Here is a 25000-nt window from a genome sequence, read left to right on the forward strand (position 1 = left end):
TGTATTGTACTTTTATAATCCTTGAATAAAAGCATACCAGCTTTTTAATTCCAATGACATTTTCACTGCCAGAGTGACCCAAGTCATATAATTGAAAAATGAACCACTCGAAAAAAGTAAAATATTAATATCTCGAGAATGGAGTACATGTTTTATGTTATTCAGCATATGAAGGCTGGTTGTTGCACAGTTTGAATGAACCTATGGTACAAAATTGATGTGTGACAAAAAAATTTAAAATTTTCTTTTGATTAAACACATAAAAAGAGTTTTACTCTATATTTTTTTCCGACAATTGTGCGCCGGTTGACCGAATGTCGTTTGTTCACTTCACTGTTTACTGTATCAGTATAACTTGAAATAACAGAATATTATTCAAAAAAGGAAATATCTCAGACAAAATTATACGCAGTTTCAACACCTACTACTTCCTCAACGCTTAAACTAGAAAGCATAGCCTATGATTTAAAGAAGGAAATAATTTCTGATGATCATATTGGCAGCTATAATGGAATCCATAGTTTGTCTAAATTGTTTTTAACATAATTCGGCCAAATGGCGTTCGACCAAACGGCCGGACACCGGCATGTACGAAGCGAGCCAATGCCAAAAGCCAGTGCTGCTGTATTTGATTCAGATTTTTTTGATTCCGTATAGTTTCGTTTTTGTGGTGTTTTGATTACCCAACTTTTTTTTCAAAAAGTTTTTCTATATCTGGCAATACACGTTAAGGCAAAGAGCAAAATACACATGACAAAAAACGGATTTTTCCTTTTTTTTTCTTTTTAGGCTCTTGGAAATAAATCCAGGTATCTACCTAAAACAATCAGAACTACAAATTGAAAAAGGTTACTTTTCACATCAAAATATTTATTTTTTATTTTTTTTATATTATTTATTTTTTATTTTTTATTTGTATTAACGAGGGTTCTATAACATTTACCCGAAAACCATTTACCCGAAACACATTTACCCGAATGACATTTACCCGAACGTCATTTACCCGAATGCGACAAATACCCGAACGCGACATTTACCCGAATGCGACATTTACCCGAATGTAACATTCACCCGAATACGACATTTACCCGAATACGACATTTACCCGAATGCGACACTTACCCGAAAAATGCAAAAAAACGTTGACTTGATCCCCATATGATTTGTCAATAATAAATATGTTATGGCCCGGTGTTTTCCAGCCGGCTTTCGTTAGACCTTATAATCATCAGGCCAAATGATCATCAAGCACTCTGGTACAGGAAACTGGCGGTCAAAATGCTATTTTAATTTGAGGATTATTTAATGTTTTGTTTTTTATTAACGTCTCCACATCACAAGCCCGAACGCCAACCCGAAATCTTTCAGGAGGTCGCTCAAAAAGTGTTCACTGTGGACAACTTATTGGAAGTTGATAAAACTTAATCAGTTAGAAAACGGTAATCCTTGGGCAATCTTTAGCAACGTGGTGGTTCATGAAAGGTTTACTTAGAGGGTAGAATTAGCATAAGTTAAAATTCCCTAATAGAAAGAAATAAAAAAATAAGGGTTTACGGAAACGTAAGATGCAAATGCAATGCATTTAAGAAAACTGCACTGCGACGAAGGGAAAGGTTGCTGATTCAAACAGTTTGCCTGATATTCAGCGTGCATATCCGTTGGCTGAAGACGATGTACTTGTCTATTCAAATATGGATCCTGATGAGCTCAGTATGCTTACCTTACCTAAAATATGCACAAACATTTGCTATTGGTGCTAATTCCGAACCATACCAACCACCGTTGCAATGTTTTACACAACTGCACTTGATGAGCTTAGACGTATGTTCTCTGTGGTCAAATGGCTAGCTTTCTGATAAGTGAGAATGCCCAAAAAGACATCGAGCCATTCGGCTAAAAATCATTCATTCCGAAAGTCATGAGGATGAATGCTAAATTGTCACCAAGAAGTTTGAGATAAATTGAACTGTTTTTAGCACAACTGAACATTCGAATGTAATGACTTTTTCATCACCAAGCTATTACATTTTAACAACACAGGCTGCTTTGAGCTACTTATATACATTTATATACTCAGTCACAATTTAGCAGACATACTGCATGTATTCTTCTAATATTTGCATTATTTTTAAAATAGGCTGTTCTTTTGAATTTGCAGAGTCCAACTGTGTACTGTAGCTGAGTTGGTCGATCTGGAAATAGAGGCTATTTTTCGAGTTGGAATGTTATATAGTTTATTTGCAGACGAACTTCTAACTCCATGAAAGATTTGTCCTTCTTTGAATAATAAGCTGTTCTTTCAATCTAAGATTAACTCAATTGACTGGTGGCCAAATCAGCAACTTGATAAGATATTTTCCTTTTTATAGAATTAACTGTTCTTTCGAGGCCTGCTAATCGATCGATCTATCATTTTTTCGGCCTAATGACCACTCGGTTATTATGCTTGGCTTACTATCCATTTCTCTACCTTTAACGGTGTAATGACCCATTCGGGGTAATGGCTTTTGGGATAAAGGTCTATTCGGGGTTATGGATTCCGGGCCGTGCCGTTAGGGGTATTTTGGTAGAGTTTCTTTTACAGAAATAGTGTTAACCTCACTAAGTTGTTTGGTGATCAAACTATTCCTATCCTTCGGAGATTTTTCCTTCTTCTCTTCAAAGGCTGTTCTTTCGAGTTGTACTGCTGCATATTTTATTGGCGTTCGAACTACTAACTGTATATGATTGTTTTTCTTCTTTCGATCATAGGATGTTCTTTTAAAATCCATTTTTATAGGATTGAGTGATGGATTCCAAGTCTACACCTAAGAATTTTCCCTTCTTTTAATAACAGGATGTTCTGTATCGTGAACAAATTGCAAACTTTTTTATCAAAGTTTTTTCCAATGATATGTTGATTTGCCGAGGGCTGTTCTCTAATCGATTCGATCTAATGACCATTCGGCCTACAAATAGAGTTTTTCTCTTCTTTAAATCATAAACTGTTCTTTGCTTATCGAAAGAACAGCTTATGAATCAAAGAAGGGTAAATCTCTAGAGGGAATGCCAACAGCAAACACAAAAAATATCAATCTGCAGTGATTAGTTTTATTCAGGTGTGAGTTCCTATCCCGGTCATTTCAGAGAAAATTTAATAAAATGTGTTTTTGAGGAATTCGACATTAAAAATATTTGTCTGAGTCGCAATACAAAATAATACATGTACTTTTTGCATTGAACAAAACAAATAAACTTTACTCACAACATCATAATTCATGCAGAGTAATAAACTATTCGGGTAAATGTCGCATTCGGGTATGTGTCGCATTCGGGTAAATGTCGCATTCGGGTAAATGTCGCGTTCGGGTATTTGGCATTCGGGTATATGTTACATTCGGGTAAATGGTTTTCGGGTAAATGTCTTTCGGGTAAATGTTATAGAATCTGACGATCCATAGCCTTAACCACTAGGCTAGCTAAAGACCCCAGATAGTTACTGATATTTGGCCGAAATAAAGGTGAGTTTTATGTGATTTCTGGTGGAATTTACAAAATCTTCACGAAGTTTTCTGCGGCTTGAAAAAAACTTATGTAAATCCATCAAGATTTATTTGTAATATTGAATCGAAATTCTCTATAATTCAAAAAGCTTTTTTGCTGTTTCTAACGACATTATAACAAAAAAATCGTAGTCAAGTCTGGGGTTTTTCTACTACACAGAAAAACTCCACAAATATTTTTTTAAAATCCTTCAAGAGACCATTTTTCAGAAATTTATTCATTCATTTAGCTTTATTATGGATTTATATTTACATATTTTTGCTCACCATGCGATCTCTTCGACACAGTCGTCGATGAGAGGTGTGTGGACTTTCAACACATTAAAAACAATGCGCTCTCGCCTAGGCTTTACATATACAATAGGTGCGTAGTGTGCACAGCAAAAAAATCTGAAAGTTACACCCGACGTAAACAAATTTAACACTTAAGTTTCTATTTCATCTCACTAAATTTTACATGAAACAATTTCTTGTATGGAATGTTGAACACAAGCTCCATATTGAGAGCAACCTGTAAATTTTAAAACTGATGGAAAAATGTGTGTGATATGACGATGTCCATTTGTAACAGGTGATATGATGTAACATTTTTTATCTGTGTGGATGTATATCTAATCCATCCGAAAGGAGTGCAGTTTGTGAAAAATATAACCTCAGAATTTCGAGTTTAACTTGAATTCAGATTAGTCAGCGTATGTAACAGCCCTAATCCCACCTAATGCATCTGACAGGAGCCAACATCTATCGTGTATCCACAATTGATTCCTTTGTGGATTCACAAATGTTTACATACAAGATGTTGGATTCTTAAAAATGGCTGCCTCGCACCCTGGTGGGTTAGTCACTACGTCTTCGAGTCTTCTCGTAGCGTAGCGGTAACGCGCCTGTCTAGTGAGTAGGAGTCGTGAGTTCGAGTCTCACCGAGCGGACGAGTAACTTTTTCGCAAATTTCACCTCAATTTGTTCATTTCATACTCACGCCAGTATTTGTAAAGTCTAGCTTTTGGAATTAAGTAGAACTTCCATTCGGCTGGTTAAGCCGCAAAAATCGATAGTTAATTAATTTGCCACTTTTGCCTGAGCCTCAACCCAGACAATAAATATAAGTATTCAATATGAAAACCCCTTATTTATCCATCTTTCTCGTGCTTTCTAAAACCCATTTCAACAAAACTCAAGTGAAATGTTGATGAATATCGCACTTTTATACGCTAAACAAAAAATCATTTCATGGCACCAGAAATCATATCGTTTATTTGGTTTTTCATATTTGGGCCTGAAACTCTTAAAAAACCGCGATCTTGAGTCGCCATGTTGGATTGTAGACCACCATGTTGAATATTCTGGTCGCAATCTTGGATTTTTAACCGCCATCATGGATATTCTGGTCGCCGTTTTTGAAGTCCAGACATCTTACCTATACCAAGTTTACCCATGTTGCATGGTTTTTATACCTAAAACTCCATTAAACAGCCACCATTGCATTGCAGCCACCATCTTGGATTTGAGATCACGATCTTGGATATTCTGGTGGCAATTATTTTACTCAGGACATCTCCTCCTTACCAAATATACCCATATTACATGGTATTGTGGCCTAAAACTCCATTAAACAACCGCTACCATGAATTCAGAGCAGCCATATTGGATTTTAGATCGCCATCTTGGATAATCTGGTGGCCATTTTGGATTCCGGACATCTTCCTCACATCAAATATGCCCATATTGACTTGTTTATTTTATTACAGAGCCGCCATCTTGAACTTTGAGCCGCCATATTGGATTGTAGGCCACCATCTTGCATATTATAGTCGTTATTTCTGAATTCCGGACATATTTGTCATGCAAAATATACCCATATTGGAATGTTTTATGGCCTAAGACTCCATTAAACAGCCGCTATTTTGAATTTGGAGCAGCCACCTTGGATTTCAGCCCACCATCTTGGATATCCTGGTCGTTTTTTTACTCCGGACATCTTTCTCATACCAAATATACCCATATTGCATGATGGGGCTTGGTTAAGTTTTATATACGGCCAGTTCTACCGGTGGCCATAACTCCGGAACGCTTTGACCAATCCTGGCCATTTTAGCAAAGGATTTTTTAAAATGCTTTCGGTAAAATTACCCTGTAGCCACCTTGAAATTTTCAGGAATTTTCGAGAATTTCATCTAGATGTCTCAAGGAAATACAATTATCCAGGAAGCTCTCTACATTCTTTGACGTGAGTTTTGGGAAATATGTTCGTCTGAAGTTTATTTGGAAATTACTAGGGACCATGTTTTTGGTCGTATCGTTGAAGAAAACACCAATTTTGCATGCGAAATTAAAAATTCACTTGGATTTTGTGAGGTGTAATCATACATTTACAGTAAAAGTAATAAATTTCATGAAAAAAAAATAGAAAAAGTAGATGTAAAATGAATTAAACTATTATTTCGCAAGATTCGGAATTGTAATCAGCTAATTTATGTCTAAAATTTTAAACTTGGTGGAATTTTGAGGTTATTTTCCAAATTTTCTCAGATTTCACGTCATTTCACGGTATTTCTCAAATTTTGCGGCCATTGCCCAATTTCGTGGATTTCGCGGCTTCCGCGATATAGCGAATTCCATTGTCACTGCAAATTGGAAATAGGAAGGCATTGGTTTGGGGAATCCTTAATTAATAAATTCAAGGATTTTCCTTGATTACTCCAGTATTTTTTTCGGGAATATCTTCAGGAAGTCATTTGGAAATTTCTTTAGAAATTCTTACGTAAATGTCCCCAATATTTATTTGAAACTTAATACAGGGATTAATTCAGGATTTAATTTATGAATTTATCCGAGAATTTCTTTGCGACTTCCTTCATTTATTGTTCCTAAAATTTCCACAGATATTCCTCCGAGAATTCGTCCATAATTATTTTTCAGAAACTTCTCCATGAATTTCTCCTGGCATTCATCCAGAAATTACTTCAGAATTTCCCCTTAAAATTCGTCCAGGAATTTTTCCAAAAATTCCTTCAGGATTTCCTCCAACAATTTCTCTAGAAATTACTCGAAGAATTTCTTCAGAAAATCCACCAGAAATTCCGGCATAAATTCTTCCAAGAAATTCTCCGTAAATTTGTCAAGGATTTTCTTCAGAAATTCTCGCAGAGATTCCTCCAATATTTCCTCCATAAATTCATCCAGGGATTACTTCAGCAGCTCCCCCAGAAACTGTCCCATAAATTCTGTCAGAAATTCTTAAAAAATTTCTCTAAAAATTCTTCCAGGAATTCCTCCAGAAATTTCCTATGGAATTGCATCAGAAATTCCTCTAGAAATTCTTCCAGAATTCCCTTCAGAAATTCCTTCCAGAGATTCGTCCAGATACTCCTCCCTAAATTCCTCCGAGAATTCTACCAGACATTCCTCCAAAAATCTCCAAGAATTCCTCCAGATATTCTTCCAACAGTTTTTCTAGAAATTCTGAAGAAATTTCAGAAAATCCGCCAGAAATTCCTGCAAAATTTCTTCCAAGAAAATCTCTATAAATTTGTCGAGGTGTTCTTCCAGAAATTCTCTTAGAGATTCCTCCAGGATTTCCTCCATAAGTTCAACCAGGGATTCCTTTAGCAGTTTCCCCAGAAACTGTTCCATAAATTCCGTCAGCAATTTCTTCAAAATTTCCTCGCAATTTCCTCGAAATTTCCTGAGGAATTGCATCAGAAGCTTCCTAAATTCCTCTGAGAAATCCAACAGGCACTTCTCTAAAAAATCCCCAAGAATTCCTTCTGGAGTTCCTCCAGAGATTCATTCAAGAATTCCTCTAGAAATTCCTCCGGGAAAGTTTGAGGAAATTCCCCCAGAATTGTTCCTTATATTCCGTCAGAAATTTCTTAAAAAAATCCTCCAAAAAATCGTCCAGCAATTCCTCCAGAAATTTCCTAAAGAATCTAACCAGAAATTATTCCAGATTTTTTTTTGGAGATTCGTCTAAAAACTTCATCCGGGTTTCATCCGAGAAGTGCTGTTGTCTGAATACGACTTCGTTGCTGCCGGGGCTGTGTGTTACGGTGATTACCGGATAACCGGATAATCTAATCAGAAATAATTCCAGATTTTTTTTTTGGAGATTCGTCTAAAAACTTCTCCATAAATTCCTCCGAGAATTCCACCAGGCATTCCTCAAAAAAATTTTTCTAGAAATATCTCCAGGAAAGTTTGAGGTGGAAATCCTAGTAAAATTGCAATAGGTAACCCTGCACGAATCTCTGGTTGTACCTGGTTGGTTGGAAAATATATATATCCAGGCGAATTTTTCGATCTTTCATGGTACCTCCAGCAATTTTACGTGGGAACTGCTGAAGGATTTCCTAGATTAACTGCTGAAAGAAGCCCTCAAGGAATTTCTGGAGGAACTCACAGAGGAATTCTTAAAAAACTCCAAGAGAAATTTATGTGTGAATCATTGAGAGAATTCTTGGAGAGAATTCCATGAAATAAGTTCTGGAAGAACATCTGAAAAATCCCAAAAGAACTTAGGAAGAAATTTGTGGATGACATATGCTTTAAAAATTCTGGAGGAACCTCTCTAACGCAATCCGTACAGGAGCACCTGATAGAAATTCTAGATGTTCCACTGAATCAATACGAAAATAAACAACATGGCCAGGTTTGTCATCACTCCAGGAGTTATTTTTTGCAATTGAATTGAATTCACGAAAGAATTTCGGACGCATATTCTGAATGAATCCCAGAAAAATAAAATACTGGAAGAACCTAGGAGTTACTGATTAAATTTCCATGACAAGGCCCGAAGCAGTTGACGAAAAAATTTTCGAAAAAATACTTAAAGGTATTCCAGAAATTGTTCTTCGAGGAATCCAGGGCGAGTGTATAAAAGTATTTATGGTGGAATTCCCAATACAAGAGAATACTGAGAGAATTCTTTAATACATCGCCAACAAAATACCTGCAGAAGTCCCTGAGAGAATTCCTAGAACATCCCTTCAAATACAGTCGAGTCTCTTACTAAATGAATTCCTAATAAACAAACTCCTATTAGGCGGACTCCTACTAGACAGGGGTGAGCGTTAAGGAGACTAAGAGCTTATGCAATTTTGACTGTTTGGGGGTGTGGTCAGTTATCTCGCGTGTGTTCAAAGATAGCGCAATACTTTCTTCGGCAAAGTTTTAGTGCTTGGAAAGATCTACCATTTAGCACTTTGGTTCGTATGATTAGTTGGTAACTTGACCGAGCTGCAGGCATTATCATCAGTTTAAATCAAAATTGTGACAGCGGAAGATCCTTATAATTTGGAAGGATAGTGTCTTTGGAACAGTTGCTGGGAAAGTTGATCAGTGTGACATAAACCTTTATTAAACGGAACGTTTGTTCCGACAACTGAGACTTTAGAGTTCAGAACAAATATTTAAATTTTTTTTTTTTTTTTTTTTTTTTTTTTGTAGAATTTATACATTTTAAGAATCGTACGCGCGCGGACGCGTAAAAAATTTTGGCTGTCATTTTTTCGTTCCTTCATTTTTATTTTATTTTTCGGCCGATGCTTTCCAAACATTTGTTTCAAGCAATTGAATAGTGATTATGTGAATTTAATTAGTGAAACATCAGGTGAAACATATAAACTTTCTATGTAAGGTCCAATGTTTGGTCTCGCGAGTTGAGAAAAAGTGTTTTAGTTTTGCGTGGAATCAATTCCGGCGATGGCCAGGGCGTAGCTGCTTTTTGCATTTGCTGTCACGTTTTTTTTTCGATTCCGCGTACTCTTCAAAAGTGATTCGGGTGAAAATCTTTCTCGAGTTAATGAATATCAAGTCAATTTGGATCTGAGGATGAAGAAAGACCGTGTGAAGTGAAGAATTTTACGTCCCCAAAGATTGTGCCGCGAGTGGATTCGAGCTTCCGAAATGAAATGAAAACAGTACGTGGTCCAGTAGCCGTCGCGAGTGTGGAGTATTCCAGTGCAACGAACGCGAATCGTTCCCGGCCAGAATACAGATTCATTACGCAGACGACGAGTACCTATAGCAACTAGCCGTGAAAGTGTTTTCGGAGTTAGAAATCTAGCTGGTGTTCCCGCTTCTGTTAGTTTGTGCTGGTTTGAAAGGGGATAAAAAGTCTGTGGCGAAAAAGACTTAGAAAGCAGCAGTGACATCGTGCGCTACTATACTCAAGATATCAGTGAAAAGCTTGGAATTTTCTGGAGGACTATGTTACAATGCATTGTTGCATTAATGGCGATTTTTCATGGAGTTTTCTGGCGAATTGGTGAGAACGTTCCAGGCTACATATTATTTTCTTTTATATCTTCTTCTTTCGGGGCGACGTTCATAAACCAGTTTGTGTTACGTCACAGCTCCTCAACTTCTAGAAATCAGTGTTTTGTTTCATTTCAGAGAGCGAGCAAAGGCGCTTAAACCTAGGCACAAGGGCCAGGACACGGACCAAATACCTGTGTTCCATCCCAGGATTCCAAGGACTATGGGGTGACATTAACCCTCTTAGCATCGTCACCCCCACCGATTTTTCACGTATTTGGTTTTCTATATAAAACTGAGCGGTTGGTACGAGATGTCCCCGCCTTAACCCGTTAACGCCCAAGGTGTCTCACAATTTAAATCTTCAAATAAATTTGTTATCAAAGGTCAAGTTCCAATAAAATAAACATGATTTGATGAAAAAAATGGAAGTCTATGGTGTAGTTCCAAAAAAATTCTTCATTGTAGATCCTCAATATCTGATAATTTTCTTGAGTTCTACTTCAGCACAACTTCTACGCTATCGTTATATTCTGATCCATATAGATAAAATGCAGCTCCAAACAAGTGAGAGAGATGATAACCGCTCAAAAAAAAAAAATAGAAAAAGGACTTATAAATTGGGGCAGTGATATAACCCGATAAACGCCTAAAAGTATGCAATGCATGGTTCTTGTAATTTCATGTAGTTTCGACTGCAGAGTTCATTATGTCTCATTTTTTTAAATAAATCAAATAAAGAGAGCTCACTATGTGTGGCATAAGCAAACGTTAAAATACTTTAGAAGTTAGATTTTACACAGATAATTATTTCTAATAATGTAATTGAGTTTTTCCTTCAGCACCCCACAAACACTCTTTACGTACTCACCATACGTAAACTTTTCAGAAGTTTTTTATATTTAAAAAGAAAATCGTGCTAAGTAATGTTCCATTTAATTTGTCTACTTTGACAGATACGTATTTCGACCTCAACTATATATTCGCCTTCGGTGTCTCGTATTTACAGGTATTCTACTAACACGCCCAGGTTCATCATCATTCCATGTGTTGATGTAAAACTTCAGATATATTCTACATGGCTTCTCCACTTATGTTTGTACTACTCCATGATTGTTTATTCGTGAATAATGTGTAAATTTCATGGTGTTATTCTGGGCACTATCAAAGTTACATCGAAAAGATAATGTGAAATCCCCGAATGAATCCCGAGATGATATACAGAAGGAATTCTGAGAGTAATATCTGTTTGAGTTCTGAGGGAATCTCAACTGAAAGCTTGATAGGAATCCCTGAAATAATCACAGGAAAAATTCCGGGAGGAATTGCTGTATAAATCCCGAGCGAGGATCCCGGCTCATAGAAAGAATTCCATTAGGATTCTCTGAATATGTTTCGACAGAACACTTTGAAAGAATACTAAAATGAATCTGTGAAGTAATTCCAGAAGAAATCCGTGAAAGAATGCTGGGTAAAATTTCTGAAAGAATCCTTTCAGGATTTTCTAAAGCAATTCTGGCAGAAATCCCCGAAGTTATTCCTGAAGGAATCCCGTAAAGAATACCTGATGTATTCTTAAGAAAGATCATGACAGGAATGCCAGCCAGAGCTGAGCAGACATTCCTGCAAGAACCATAGAAGATGTCTCTATGATCTAGGGTTGCCTGAAAACAATCTCGGAAGAAACATATATTTTTTCATTTTTTTTTCGGGATGGATCCCTTAAGGAATAACAGCAGGAATCATGGAAGGAATCTTTGAAGGAATTCCAGCACAAATCCCTGAAAGAATGCAGAAAAGAAGAACTAACAGAATCCTTTCAGGATTTTCCAAAACAACGCCTTCAAAAATCCCTGAAGAGAACTCCGGAGCAATCCATACAGCAATATCGGAATCAAGATCTGAAGGAATCTCGGGAATAAATCCGAGAAGATTCTCGAAAGGAATGCCTGAAGAAATCCTGGAAAGAATTCCTGAAGGTATCTCAAAAAAGAACCTCAGCTCATCTAATCTAATCTCAATTCTTCACCCTATTCTCTAGCCTCTACCTTACTGTCTTCTTTGCACTCTATTCCAACCCTCTATCCTACGCTCTATCATAACCTTCAACCCTACCATTTGCACTACCCTCTAAACTATCCTCTACTATAACCACTGCCATATCCTTTACCGTACCCTCTAGTATATATTGTGCTTAATCGTACCGTCTACCCTATTCTCTACCTTAACATTTTTCCTACCCTCAAACCTACTCTCTATTCTACCCTTCTCCCTACCATCTACACTATCCTCTACCCTAATCTTCTCCACTCCCTCTACTCTATCATTCACCCAAACCCTCTACCCGACCGTCTGCTCCACCTTTTATCCTACCCGCTACCCTACCATCTACCCTTTAGATATGCATATTGCATGGTATTATAGCTCAAACTACAATTCCGTGGCCACTAACTTGGGTATGATCCGCCATCTTGGGTTTCAAAATGGCGTCGGATATTCATTTTTGAGTTCTACTCATGAAGCACGATCGATGAATACCCATATTGCATAGTTTCATAGCTCAAACTCTCATTCTGTGGCCGCTATCTTAGATATGGGCCGCCATCTTGGATTTCTAAACAGAGTCAAGTATCGTTTTTGACTTCTACTCATGAAGCCCGATCGATAGATACCCATATTGCATAATATCATAGCTCAAACCACCATTCCATGGCCGCCATCTTGGATATAGTCCGCCATCTTGGATTTCAAAATGGCGTTAAATATCGATTTTTGACTTCTACTCATCAAGCCCGATCGATAGATACCCATATTGCATGGTATTATAGATCAAACTGCCATTTCATGGCCGCCATATTAGATATGGTCCGCCATATTTGATTTCAAAATGGCGTCGGATATTCATTTTTGAGTTCTACTTGTGAAGCCCGATCGATAGATACCCATATTGCATAGTATCCGAAGCAGCATTGTCGTTAAAAAGCATATATTCTGGAGTTTTGACCGCCATCTTGGAACCTAAGCTGCCATCTTGAATTTAAATATCCTTGCTACCACCTCCACATCCTAAGGAATGTGTGATTAACAACTCTGCCGAAGAAATGAACTGTAAATTATTAACCATTGTCAAGATTCCAGGGAAATAACTTTTTTTTCGCATTGGAAATGATGCTCACAGATCGTGACAATATGCATTCTTTGCAGCATCGTTTACGCCACCTGGTGAACCAGTCACATACTATATTGTCCACTATGAGCAAGGTATGGGTGTGGAGAACATCTTCTCTGAAGAAAGTATTCTAAAATTTTGCATAATTCTGGAGATATTCACATCCAAAGGACTGTCCTATTTATAGGACGCTGGGCGTTGGGGGCATCTGTCCTATAAATAGGACGCTGGGCGGATATGGGTTAATGGTTTTATTGTAGAATCAACGCTGCACAGTAGGCCTGGCCGCTTTAATGCTTGTAATGCATTTTCGATGTACTGCAAGCATTAATAATGACAAGAAAAATGGTAGAAGTAGTCGATTCTATCATTTTCCAGGATTCTTTCAATGAATGGCTGTGTATGTGTAGACTAGACTAGACTAGACTAGAATTTATACATTTTAAGAATCGTCTTGCTTAGTAGAATTATTCAATTGAATTTAGCCACCATCTTGGATTTGTGGCCACTAATTGCATATTCTGTTCGCCATATATGGACTCCGGGCATCTTACCCATACCTTTATTGCATGGTTTTAGAGCCTTAAACACCTTAAAATAGCCACCACCTTGATTTGGGGGCCGTTTTCTTGGATTTTGGGCTGCCATCCTGGATATTCTGGTCACCAGATTTGGACTCCGGACATCTTCCCCATACCAAATATACCCATCTTGCATGATTTAAGAGTAAGAAACTCCATGAACTGCCGCCATCTTGATTTTTGGCCGGCGTCTTGGAGTTTGGGTTGCCATCTTGGATATTCTGGTTGCCATATCTTGACTCCGGACATCTTCCTCATACCAAATACAACCCTAATTCATGGTGTTAGAGCCTGAAACTCCTTAAAACAGCTGCCATCTAGAAATTTTGGCTTCCATCTTGGTTTTTGGGCCGCCATATTGAATTTTGGGATAGGATCATGGATTTTATGTCTCCATTGATGAACCCCGTATAAAATTTTTCAAACACACTAAAGGATACAATAACCGGCGTAATTTCTTAAATGGCCAGTTCCACCGTACTGGTCCGAATCACTAAAATGGCCATAACTCCGGAACGTCTCGGCCCATCGGAACCATTTTCAAATGCAAACAATGCGTTAGAATTCCGGTTCGATTCATGCGAAATTCCGTAAAATCTTCCAACGGAAAGCGCTATAACTGTGAGCTACATTTTTGTGCACAGACATACATGCACACATACACACACATACACATACATACACATACGTACATACATTCAGACGTCGAACTGAGTTGATTGGTATATGTGATTTGACCCTCCGGGCCTTCTATCGAAAATTCGTTTGTTGAGTACACTTTGGTGTACGAGAAAGGCAAAAAAGAAAAATAATGAAAAATAAAGATAATGTTTTTGGAAAATTGAAGTCATATGACTTCTAACATAGACCCGCCATGAAAATTACTCTTAGTGTATGTTTTTCTTCCAAAAGTTGAAGGACTTATTCTCACAACATTTTTGAAGACATCAATTCAATTCAACGAACCGTTTTTGAGTTATAATTTTTTGAAGCAGAAAATTATGTATTTTTTATACGCACTTTTCAAAAATTAGGAGAAGAAAAATGGTTATGTATTGATGCAGCACACGAACAAAATCTCATTGAAATTGAGAAATATCGTGCATTATTTCGTATTTGGGTTGTAGAAAAATGCTTGATTTCATAAATTGGCCGCGATTTCTGTTTTTTTGTTGTTTCTCACTTTAGTTAGAAACAACAAGAATTGAGTTGATATTAAAAATCATGTGAGCAATCCCAGTCCAAATTTAAATGATACCTCATGAAAATTGGTTTTATACGTTATGAATTCACTTTTTTACTGAGCCATGCTGAATTGCATGGCACATAATGGGAGTTTTCTTGATAATTTATTAATTTAATTAACATGATACAGTGTCGGACAAAACAATAAGACCACCAGTCATTTTTCATACAAAATGGTCAAGTTTGACGATGTGTTGCTCAGTTTATTGTGAACCGATTTGGCTGAAATTTTGACAGTCGCCATGGAGTTACGTGAATTTTGATTTGTATTTAATTGAGTGAGTTCTGCTCACTACATCAAAAGTTACAGATATACGAAACGACAAAATAATAGGACCACTTTCAGATTGCCATTATCAAATGATATATGAGAGTATCTGATACTTGATGATTGATAAACAAGTACTAAGATTACGGGTGCCATTTAAACTTGGGGACATTTTTATTTAATTGACCACAAATATCCATCATAAAAATTTGGTGTCAGAATTTTGTCGCACCGGATATCTGTAACTTTGGAAGTGGTGAACAGAACTCAATCAATTTAATTTAAATCAAAATTCCCGTAAATATATTTCGGCTGCCAAAATTTCAGCCAAATCGGTTCACTAGAAACCGAGTACCATATCGTCAAACTTGACCATTTTGTATGAAATAGGACCGGTGGTCTTATTGTTTTGTCCGACACTGTATGTGCTCTCTGTTTAATCCCACGGTGTAATCACAGACAAACAGACATAACACTTTTCAGAACGGCTTGGCACATGCATTTGACGAGCAATTCAAATATCATTTGATTTCCGCAATTCTTTCACCAGAGGCGCTAGTGTTAGATTGCTTTGACGTTTGCCAGTGTACACGTTGCTGAATGATGCAAACGAAACTTACAGGCGATTTGTGCGAGTTAGATAACCGTCAACTCGAAATTCATTATGGCCGACAGTGTCTTGCGCGGTTCTACCAATAGATGGCAGTGTGCTCATGCAAAAGACACCAGTTTTTGATGAATTTTCTCTAAGAGTTACGTCTGTTTGTCTGTAGTTCGTGATTCATGGTTGTTGTTAGGCAAGACATAATCTCCTTGGTGAGAAATCCATTTCAATGATCACAGATCGAAAGAAATGCTTGAATTCAGAGGGCGTATGATGCACATAATTACACCACAGACAAACAGACAAAACTCTTAGAGGAAAATCATCAAACACTTTTGACCGTTGTATTTTGCTGAAGCACACTGCCATCTGTTGGTAGAACCGCGCGAGACGCTGTCGGCCATGATGAATTTCGATTTGACGTTTATCTAGCACGCACACTACTACATAAATCGCTTGTAATTTTCGTATGCATCATTCAGCAACGTGTACACTGGCAAACGTCAAAGCAATCGAATACTGCCTCTGGTGGAAGAATCCTGGAAATCAAATGAAATTTGAATTGATCGTTAAATGCATGCGCCAAGCTGTTCTGAAAAGTATTATGTCTGTTTTTCTGTGCAAGAATGATGAAAGAACATGTTTGAGTCACGCATCGGGATTGGACTACAAGTACATAAAACGGACCGATTAAGGTGAAACTTTAAGAAATCCCATTGCAATTTTGGATACAAACTTTAGAGGCACAAATCTGACAAACGAAGCATCAAACCAAGCCGCACTTGTTAATCCTGGTTTTGCTCACTTGCAAAAAGAGGCACCTTTTCCAAATCGAGAGTATTTGTTTACAATTTTTCAAGATTGGTGCTCTTGAAAACGTGAGTAGGGGATCAAGTCGGCCAATGTGGCAGCCATGTTTGTGTTCTCTGAAGTTTCTCCTTAAAGGATACCTATTTATAGAGGGTTATTATGAATTATGTTCGAGCTTTGATCTTACCTTTGGCGTATGCAATGTTATCGAACAGTCTGCTGATTTCCCCCCGAGTTTCCACGTAGTGAGTCATCGGACGAACCGTTGCGCTGGCATCGGTGCTCAAAGCACCTTCCCGTACAGATGCGAAGCGATCGCGCATATTCAACTCCGGGTGACTCTATAAGTGACAATCATATGAATAACCTCAACGCGTGGCCTCCACAATCTAACTACTCACGAACTCCGACACGTAGTACTGGTAAAGCCGAGCGAAGCCCTCGTTCAGCCAGAGGTATGACCACCACTGCGGCGCCAACAGATTGCCAAAGAACTGATGGGCATATTCGTGCCCCACGATTCCAACGACGGAAAGTTGTTGGCTTTCGCCCTGGGTTTCCGGATCGAACAGAATGGTCGACTCGCGGTACGTCACCAGACCCCAGTTCTCCATGGCACCGGCAGCGAAGTCAACGTTGGCGATGGCTGCGTTATCGATCTTGGACATGGCGTACGTTTGGTCGAAGTAGATCTCCAGCTCCCGCAGGAACCGCACCGAAGCGTCCACGGAGTACGTCAGCAGGTGGCTGGCGGTTGGTCGAGCAAACGTGGAGACGGCAATCTGGTGAGGCTGGGACACGACCTGACGTTCGCTGGCGAAGTCCGAAACCAGGAATGCCACCAGGTAGGTCTGCATTCGTGGGGTCGTTTGGAATGTGGTAAGCTTCTTACCTCCGGGTCTGTTGGGGGATCAGGTCATTTAAAAGAGGATTGGTGAATGGGTTATGCGGGGATACTTACAAAAGCTGAATTCCTAGAGCTGGGGCGTTGGCCCTAGCGGTGTACTCTACGCCGCAGGCGATCTGCACGCTGTAGGTAGTCTTGATCCCCGGTTCATCGTAGCAAGGGAAAGCCGATCGCGCATCGGTCGACTCGAACTGTGTCAGGCCAAGGTACCTAGCATCACATCGAAATAAGTTAAGTTAGCTCATCGAAATAAGTTTCATACGCGTTCGTACTTGGTGACACCCTCTGAGTTGACGTAGGACGATCGGTAGAACCCGGCGGCATCAGTACGGTCGAGGCTGTTGGAGAAATCAATGTCCAATACGTAGCTGGATCCAGCTGGCAGAATTTCCTTCGTATCAACGATCAAGAACTGTTTATCCGCATCAAAGTCGAAACCCTTCAAAGCAATCGGCAACTGATCGTTGTTGCGTAACTCCAAATTTACAATGATACTACGCGTACTATGGAGCACGATCTCCGATGTGCTCTCCAGCACTAGAATTCTGATCTTCACATTACCACTGTAATCCAAATCATCCAGGTGTACGTTTGTATCCAGATACAGATCATAGTGCGTTGGGATGGTTTTATTCGGAAGGCGGTAACTATCGAACTCGCGAATACTTGCAACTTCCAGCGGACATGCCGATGAAGCTATCACAAACACTGCCAGCGGCACAAATACTTTCCACATTTTAAGACCTCACTTCACCGGGACTAGTTTCGACACAATGGGAAAAACAATCTCGTTTATGTCAATTTATAGATTTGCAGTTTATTGCATGCTCAAAATGTCTTATCTAGGCTTCATTGAATGGTAGTTATCTCTTTATTTGCTAATCATTCCTCCCTCCGTCTGGGCCTGCCAAGCGTTCAGTAGAGCGATAAGCTGTGAAAGATGAAATGACTCTTCAGTTTATATTGTTCAAGATGGTATATCTGTCAGACTGAGATACCTGTTCGAAGTTGCCGAAATTAGATTGTCGATTGGCTACATCGGCCAAAATGGCGTGGAAATCTGCTAGCCGTCCGAAATTCCTATAAAGTAAAGATTGGTAACCACTACTGTTCGAATTGCTTACACCAGTATCACTTACGAATTCATGATGCTTTCGTTGTATTGCTCCAACCAGGCCTGGAACGCTTCGTGGCCCACGTTCGATCTATAGTACACCGACCTGACAATTTGCAAGTTTTCGCCGCTATTCAACCTTATCTCTTGTCCAGCTCCCAGCACAAGTATGAGATAGTCAATCAAAAACTTTTTGTTCTCGTTGCATCCCAGGGCGGAGATGTACATTGATCTCTGTGATGAGTCGGTCGTTTGTTGGTATGCATTGAAAACCGCAACGAATTCCTCTTCGGTGGCATCCATCAGGCCTCCGCAGTAGATGCTGTGTTTGATGTAGGAAGGCAGCACCTGTGACCCATCGAGATCTGCCATCATCAGTTGATGAGCGCCTGCTCTGCAGATCAGGTCACCCATCCTGCAACTCCATTCGATTGCCATAGATCGGAAGTGTTGGTGCTCGTGGGGTTCATTGGTGTGCTCCGCGAAGCCTAACAATCCTCCAATGAGGTGACCGGTCAAAGAGTTCATGAATGCCTGGAATGAGACGAAGTTATTCAATCATAGGTTGATAAACAATCGACGCATTGGATACCCTAAAGACTCCATAAGCAGCTTCATCAACCACCAGTGCCTTGTTGATGAACTGGATATTGTCCGATGCTAGCGCCGTATACCAAGGTATGTAGTCGACCTCATTCTTCAAGTACTTGAACAACTCGAACGTTACGTCGATGTCTATTTGCCCATCTAGCGCCAGCTTCAGCGAATCGTCGATCAACTGCGATCGGGAAACTGCCGGAATGGCTTCGTGATCCACCATCAACCTGTCGATCAGTTTACCCCACAGTTCTCCATCGTAGTTCACCCGGTAGTACCCCGTTTGGCGGGGGTTCACCAGAAGGTACTCATCGCTCAGAACGTCCAGGTTGATGGAAATTTGTGCGGTGCCTTGCGGAATCCAACGTCGGGTTTCAGTTTCATCGCGGACGGTCTGACTGCTGAGGCGATAACTGATTGGAACCCACCACGTACGTGAATCGGGGGTTTCATCCGAGAAGTGCTGTTGTCTGAATACGACTTCGTTGCTGCCGGGGCTGTGTGTTACGGTGATTACCGGATAACCGGACTGGTAAACCCATGGACTCATGATGGCCCCGACGGTGGTGTCCTTTGGTATGACCTCGTCTTCCTCGGCAGCAGATTGCAGACTTTCGAATAGGTCGTTCGGATCCACTGCGCTGTGTTGACTAGGTGGGAAATCAGCAGGAGTTAGTTCATGTTTTACAAGAGATGTTGGATTGCACGGGGGATACCGTAAAAAGCTCGAAAATGCTAACAGCTAAACGGTGGTTGAGTATCGAACTTTTGGACTTGGACTAAATCGATCTGGGATTAGCTTTGTGTGGGCCATCTTTGCACTTCCACTACTTTGTTCATGATCGTTTGGGGCTAGGAGCCTGAGATCACCCAAAAAATAAATCTACGTAGTTTATAGACAGTGGCTGAATTATTTTGGAATTTCTAAAGCCATTTTGTGAGGTCAAATTAGGTCGGTCATATTAGGTATCCTAGATTTGTCAACTCTAAGTCTATGCACTGAAACCTCCATTTAGGTAGGATCCATTTAGGTAAAATCTATTTAGGTCCTTCCATATAGGTAACGTTACGTAAATGGATTTCCATTGTGTTCAGAGCAGTTGGAGTACTCAAGATTACAGATAAAGTCGGTTTACGGCAAAAAAGATGAATTCAGAGTTAAGGGACGTTTAATAGTAAACTCCCTGTAGTTTAGGCCATCTGATCTACAAGCGTAGTCAGTGATCTATTGGAGCATTATGAATGAAATCTATGCTTACACAGCCTCATGTAGCTATATGCTATCAACTGGTGAGTTCATTGTTAGTTTGAGGATCTCCAAGAACTTGCTTGAGTATAGGTCATCGGATCCACTAACGTATCTGGTTGTCTCTAAGAGATTTACGCAAGAGAAGAAAAGTTGAATGGGCTTCTATATTCCACCAAAACCGCTCTGAAAACCATTGAGCTGCTTTGAAATGCTTCGAAACGCCTCTAGAACCCCCATAAAATTTTCATGCAATTTACCTGAGAGCCTCGGAACCCCCCTGAAACCACTCTGAAACCTCCTGAAACGCATTGAAACGCCTTGAAACGGGTTCAAAACCCCCATAAATCCCAATGAGCCTCTGAGGCCCTTTCAACCCTCTTGAAACGCTTTGAACGCTTTGAAATGCCTCTGAAACCCCTATGGAACCTATGAGAAATTCACCTGCGAGCTTCTGAAGCCCCCTAAAACTATAGACACTATAGATACCAAAGGCTCGCGGAGACGAAAACAACTGTACGCATTGAAACGCGCTGAAACGTTTTGAAACACTTTGAAACGCCTCTAACACCCCTTTAAAACCTGCGTGAAAGTCTTCTGAGAGTCTTTGAAGCCTCCTAAGGCCTCTGTGAAACCTCCTGAAACGCCTTGAAACTCTTTGGAACGCCTATGAAACCTACCTACCTCATGTTGCCATGTGTTGTCAAGTGGTGAGTTCGTTGTTAGTTTGAGGATCTCCAAGAACTTCCTTGAGTATCGGTCATCGGATCTACCAGTGATTCTTTAAGGTTCTCCAAGAACTCCCTTGAGTATAGGTCATTGAATCTACGAGGGCTACTAGTTGTATCTGAGAGCATTGAGAATGAGGTTTAAACTCACACAGCCCATCTATGTTCCATCAAGTGGTGGGTTCTATGACTGTATGGCATATCCAAGAATTCTCTAGAGTCAAGTCCATCTGATATTCAGGCGTAATCAGTGATCTATTGGATCATTATGAATGAAATTTATGCTTACACAGCCTCATGTAGCTATGTGATATCAATTGGTGAGTTCATTGTCAGTTTGAGGATCTCCAAGAACTTCCTTAAGTATAGGTCATCGAATCTACCAACGTAGTTGATTGTCTGTAAGAGCTTTATGACTAAGGTTCCTACTCACAACACCTCAGATAGATATGATCAATCAACTTTTGAGTTCGAAGATTCTTTAAGGTTCTCCAAGAACTCCCTTGAATATACGTCATCGAATCTACGAGGGCTACTAGTTGTATCTAAGAGAGCATAAAGAATGAGGTTAATATTTACACAGCCTCAGGCATTTATGTTCTTTCAAGTGGTGAGTTCTATGATTGTACAGGAGTATCCAAGAACTCCCTGAGGCCATCTGATCTACAAGTGTAATCAGTAATCTATTGGAGCATTATGTATTTAATTTAGGCTTACTCAGCCTTATGTAGCAATGTGCTATCAAGTGGTGAGTTCATTGTCAGTTTGAGGATCTCCAAGTATAGGTCATCGGATCTACTAACGTATTTGGTTGTTTCTAAGAGATTTACGACTAAGGTTCATACTCACACAACCTCAGGTAACTATGATCTATCAAGATATGATTTTGAAGATTCTTTATCGGTCTCCTAGAATTTCCTTGAGTATAGGTTATCAAATCTACGAGAGCTACTAGTTTTATCTAATTGCATTAAGAATGAGGTTTATATCCACACAGCCTCAAGCATGTACATTCTATCAAGTGATGGGTTCTATGATTATATAGCATATCTGAGAACTCCCTGGAGTTAAGGCCATCTGATCTACAAGCATTATCACTAATCAGTGATCTATTAGAGCATTATGAATTATGAACCACTATGAAATCTACGAGAAATCCACCTGCGAGCCTTTGCAGCCTCCTAAAACCCCTGTTAAACCTCATGGAAAGCCCTGAAACGCATTGAAACGCTTTGAAACGCCTCTAAAATCCCCATAAAACTTCCGTAAAATTTACCTGAGATCCTCTGAAGCCCCCAAGAACGCATGTGATACCTCCTGAAACGCATTGAAACGCCTTTGATTGCTTTGAAACGTCTCTGAAACACTAACGAAACCTCCGTGAAAATCGCCTGAGAGCCTCTGAAGTCCCCTAAAACCCCTGTGAAACCTCCTGAAACGCCCTTAAATGCCCTGAAACTCATTGAAACGCCTTGAAATGCCTCTGAAATCCATATAAAGCCTCCGTGAAATTTATCTAGGATCCTCTGAAGCCCCTCTTAGACCTCCTGAAACGCCCTAAAACGCCTTGAAACGCTTGGAAACGCCTCTTAAACCCTTATAAAACCTCCATGAAATTCACCTGCGAGCCTCTGAAGCCCCTTCAAATTCATCGGAAACCTTCTGAAATGCCCTGAACGCCCTTAAACGCTTTGAAACGCCTCTGAACCCTCATGAAACTTCCTTAAAATTTACCTGCGAGCCCTTAAGACCCCCTTAACCTCCTGAAATGCCATGAAACGCTTTGAAACGCTTCTAAAATCTCTTTAAAACCTTCGTGAAATTTACGCGAGAGCCTCTGAAGCCCCATAAAACGCCTGTGAATCCTCCTGAAATGCCCTGAAACGCATTGGAACGCCTTGATACGCTTTGAAGCGCCTCTGAAATCCCTACAAAACCTTCGTGAAATTTACCTGAGAAGTCTGTAGCCCTCTAAAACCCCTGTGAAACCTCCTGAAACGCATTGAAACGCTTTGAAACCCCCATGAAACCTCCATGAAATTCAACTGCGAGCCTCTTAAGCCCCCTCAAATTCATCGGAATCCTTCTGAAATGCCCTGAAACTCCCTGAAACGCCTCTGAACCCCCATGGAACCTCCGTTAAATTCACCTGAGAGCCTCTGAAGCCCTCTTAAGCCCCTCTAAACCTTCGGGAACGCTCTGAAACACCCCGAATCTCATTAAAACGTCTTGAAACGCCTTGAAACGATTTGAAACGTTGAAAACCCCTATGAAACCTCCGTCAAATTCACCTGCGTCCCTCTGAAGGCACCCTTAAACCTCCTGAAACCCTCTGAAGGCACCCTTAAGCCCCTGAAATCTCCATGAAACCTCCGTGGCAGCAGCTTGACCCCCTCCTCTTAGCATGTGCAGGGGTTTTAGAGCCTTTTAAGCCTCCTAAAACCCCTGTGAAACCTCCTGAAAAGCCCTTAAACGCCCTGAAACTCATTATAACATCTTAAAACACCTCTGAAATCCATATATAGCCTCCGTAGAATTTACCTGAGATCCGCTGAAGCCCCCTTAAACCTCCTAAAACGCCCTGAAACGCATTGAAACGGTTTGAAACGCCTCTAAAACCCTTTTAAAACCTCCGTGAAATTCACCTGAGAGCCTCTGATGCTCCCTGAAATTCCTGTGAATCCTTCTGAAACGCTCTGAAACGCCCTGAAACGCATTGAATTGCCTTGAAACGCTTTGGAACGCCTTTGAAATCCCTACAAAAACCACCGTGAAATTTTCCTGAGATCCTCTGTAGCCACCTAAAACCCCTGTTAACCCTCCTGAAACGCTTTGTAACGACTTCGAAACCCCCATGAAACCTCTATGAAATTTACCTGCGAGCCTCTTAAGCCCCACAAATTTATCGAAATTCTTCTGAAATGCCCTAAAACGCCCTGAAACGCTTTGAAACGCTTCTGAACCCCCATGAAACCTCCGTGAAATTCACCTGCGAACCTCTGAAGCCCCTTCAAGCCTCTCTTAACCTTCTGAAACACCCTGAAACGCAATAAAGCGCCCTGGAACGCCTTGAAACGCTTTGAAACGTTGAAAACCCCTATGAAACCTCCGTCAAATGCACCTGCGTCCCTCTGAAGGCACCCTTAAACCTCCTGAAACCTCCTGAAACGCTTTGAAACGCCTCTGAAATCTCCATGAAACCTCCGTGAAACTCACCTGAGAAGCTAATGGAAACTGCGGCAGTAGAAGCCTTCGCTTTCGCGAATAGCCCCAAAAGTGTGGCGGACGCGATCGCTTACGGCCAGCAATCGCAGAAGCATTTGAGACAGCTGTCAGGTGAGGAGCTACTAGGCGGCGCTCGCAAGGCTAGGCGGCTGTCAACTCCGAAGGTCGGCAGTAACGCCGGCATGTCGGACCCAGCTAGGCGCCCCGGAAAGATGGAAAGGTTGGGCCTGAAAAGGCCGGTTCGTCGCTGATCGAAGGAAACAGGGGTTAGCGACCACTGATTGGTTCTCAGCAACCACAAGTTAAGTTGGGTCAGGGGAAGGACACATCTTGGCTCATAGCTGAGCGTTAGAAGAAGAAACCGCTGGACGTGCAGGATCCATCAGAGACACCAGACCTAAGAGACGAAGGAGGGCAGTAGGGGCCAAGCGCGAGAAGGGTGTCGCGCTCCTCATCAAGACTGAAGTGTCTAAGTACTCGGAAGTCTTGAAGGCGATGAGCGGTGACGCCAAGCTCGTGGACCTGGGAGCTGAAGTGCGCAGTATCACACATACTCGTACAGCTGAAATGATCCTCGAGCTCAAGCGCGACGAGGAGCGCAAGGGCACCGTCTACAAAAGTCCTTGCCGAGAGTTTCGAGGTGTTACAGCAGAGGCGACTCCGAAGGTGAAAACCCTAGATGAGATCACTAACGCGGAAGAGCACTGCG

At 40.4% G+C, this 25000-nt stretch overlaps 2 protein-coding genes across 2 annotated transcripts in view; both read right to left on the minus strand.

Moving 5' to 3' along the window:
• Positions 1 to 14751: 14751 nt before the first annotated feature.
• On the minus strand, positions 14752 to 18160 carry LOC109402929 (aminopeptidase N-like). The gene is made up of 4 exons (XM_062847254.1): positions 17654 to 18160; positions 17436 to 17591; positions 16876 to 17374; positions 14752 to 16815 (listed from the first exon to the last, which is right to left on the minus strand). The coding sequence occupies exons 1-4, from the start codon at positions 18115 to 18117 to the stop codon at positions 16639 to 16641; spliced, it is 1296 nt and encodes a 431-aa protein (XP_062703238.1). The 5' UTR covers positions 18118 to 18160; the 3' UTR covers positions 14752 to 16638.
• Positions 18161 to 18172: 12 nt separating this feature from the next.
• The window catches only part of LOC109416086 (aminopeptidase N), a 76416-nt gene continuing 69588 nt past the window's right edge, over positions 18173 to 25000 (minus strand). The window contains exons 4-7 of the mRNA XM_062861251.1: positions 19088 to 19742; positions 18521 to 19029; positions 18380 to 18461; positions 18173 to 18312 (exon numbers count right to left, since the gene is read on the minus strand). Of these exons, the coding sequence (XP_062717235.1) occupies positions 18253 to 18312; positions 18380 to 18461; positions 18521 to 19029; positions 19088 to 19742 (1306 nt within the window). The 3' untranslated portion in view covers positions 18173 to 18252. The remainder of the gene's footprint in view (positions 18313 to 18379; positions 18462 to 18520; positions 19030 to 19087; positions 19743 to 25000) is intronic.

Source organism: Aedes albopictus, chromosome 1, assembly GCF_035046485.1.
Source record: "Aedes albopictus strain Foshan chromosome 1, AalbF5, whole genome shotgun sequence".
Lineage (NCBI taxonomy): Eukaryota > Metazoa > Arthropoda > Insecta > Diptera > Culicidae > Aedes > Aedes albopictus.

Bases quoted from the DNA above. Each gene is read 5' to 3' on its own strand.
- LOC109402929 (XM_062847254.1), bottom strand. From the start codon at position 18,117: ATGTGGAAAGTATTTGTGCCGCTGGCAGTGTTTGTGATAGCTTCATCG. The intron at 17,375-17,435 runs GTAAGTATCCCC...ATCCCCCAACAG, and splicing joins GCTCTAGGAATTCAGCTTTT to ACCCGGAGGTAAGAAGCTTA. The intron at 16,816-16,875 runs GTGAGTAGTTAG...TGTCACTTATAG, and splicing joins AGTACTACGTGTCGGAGTTC to AGTCACCCGGAGTTGAATAT.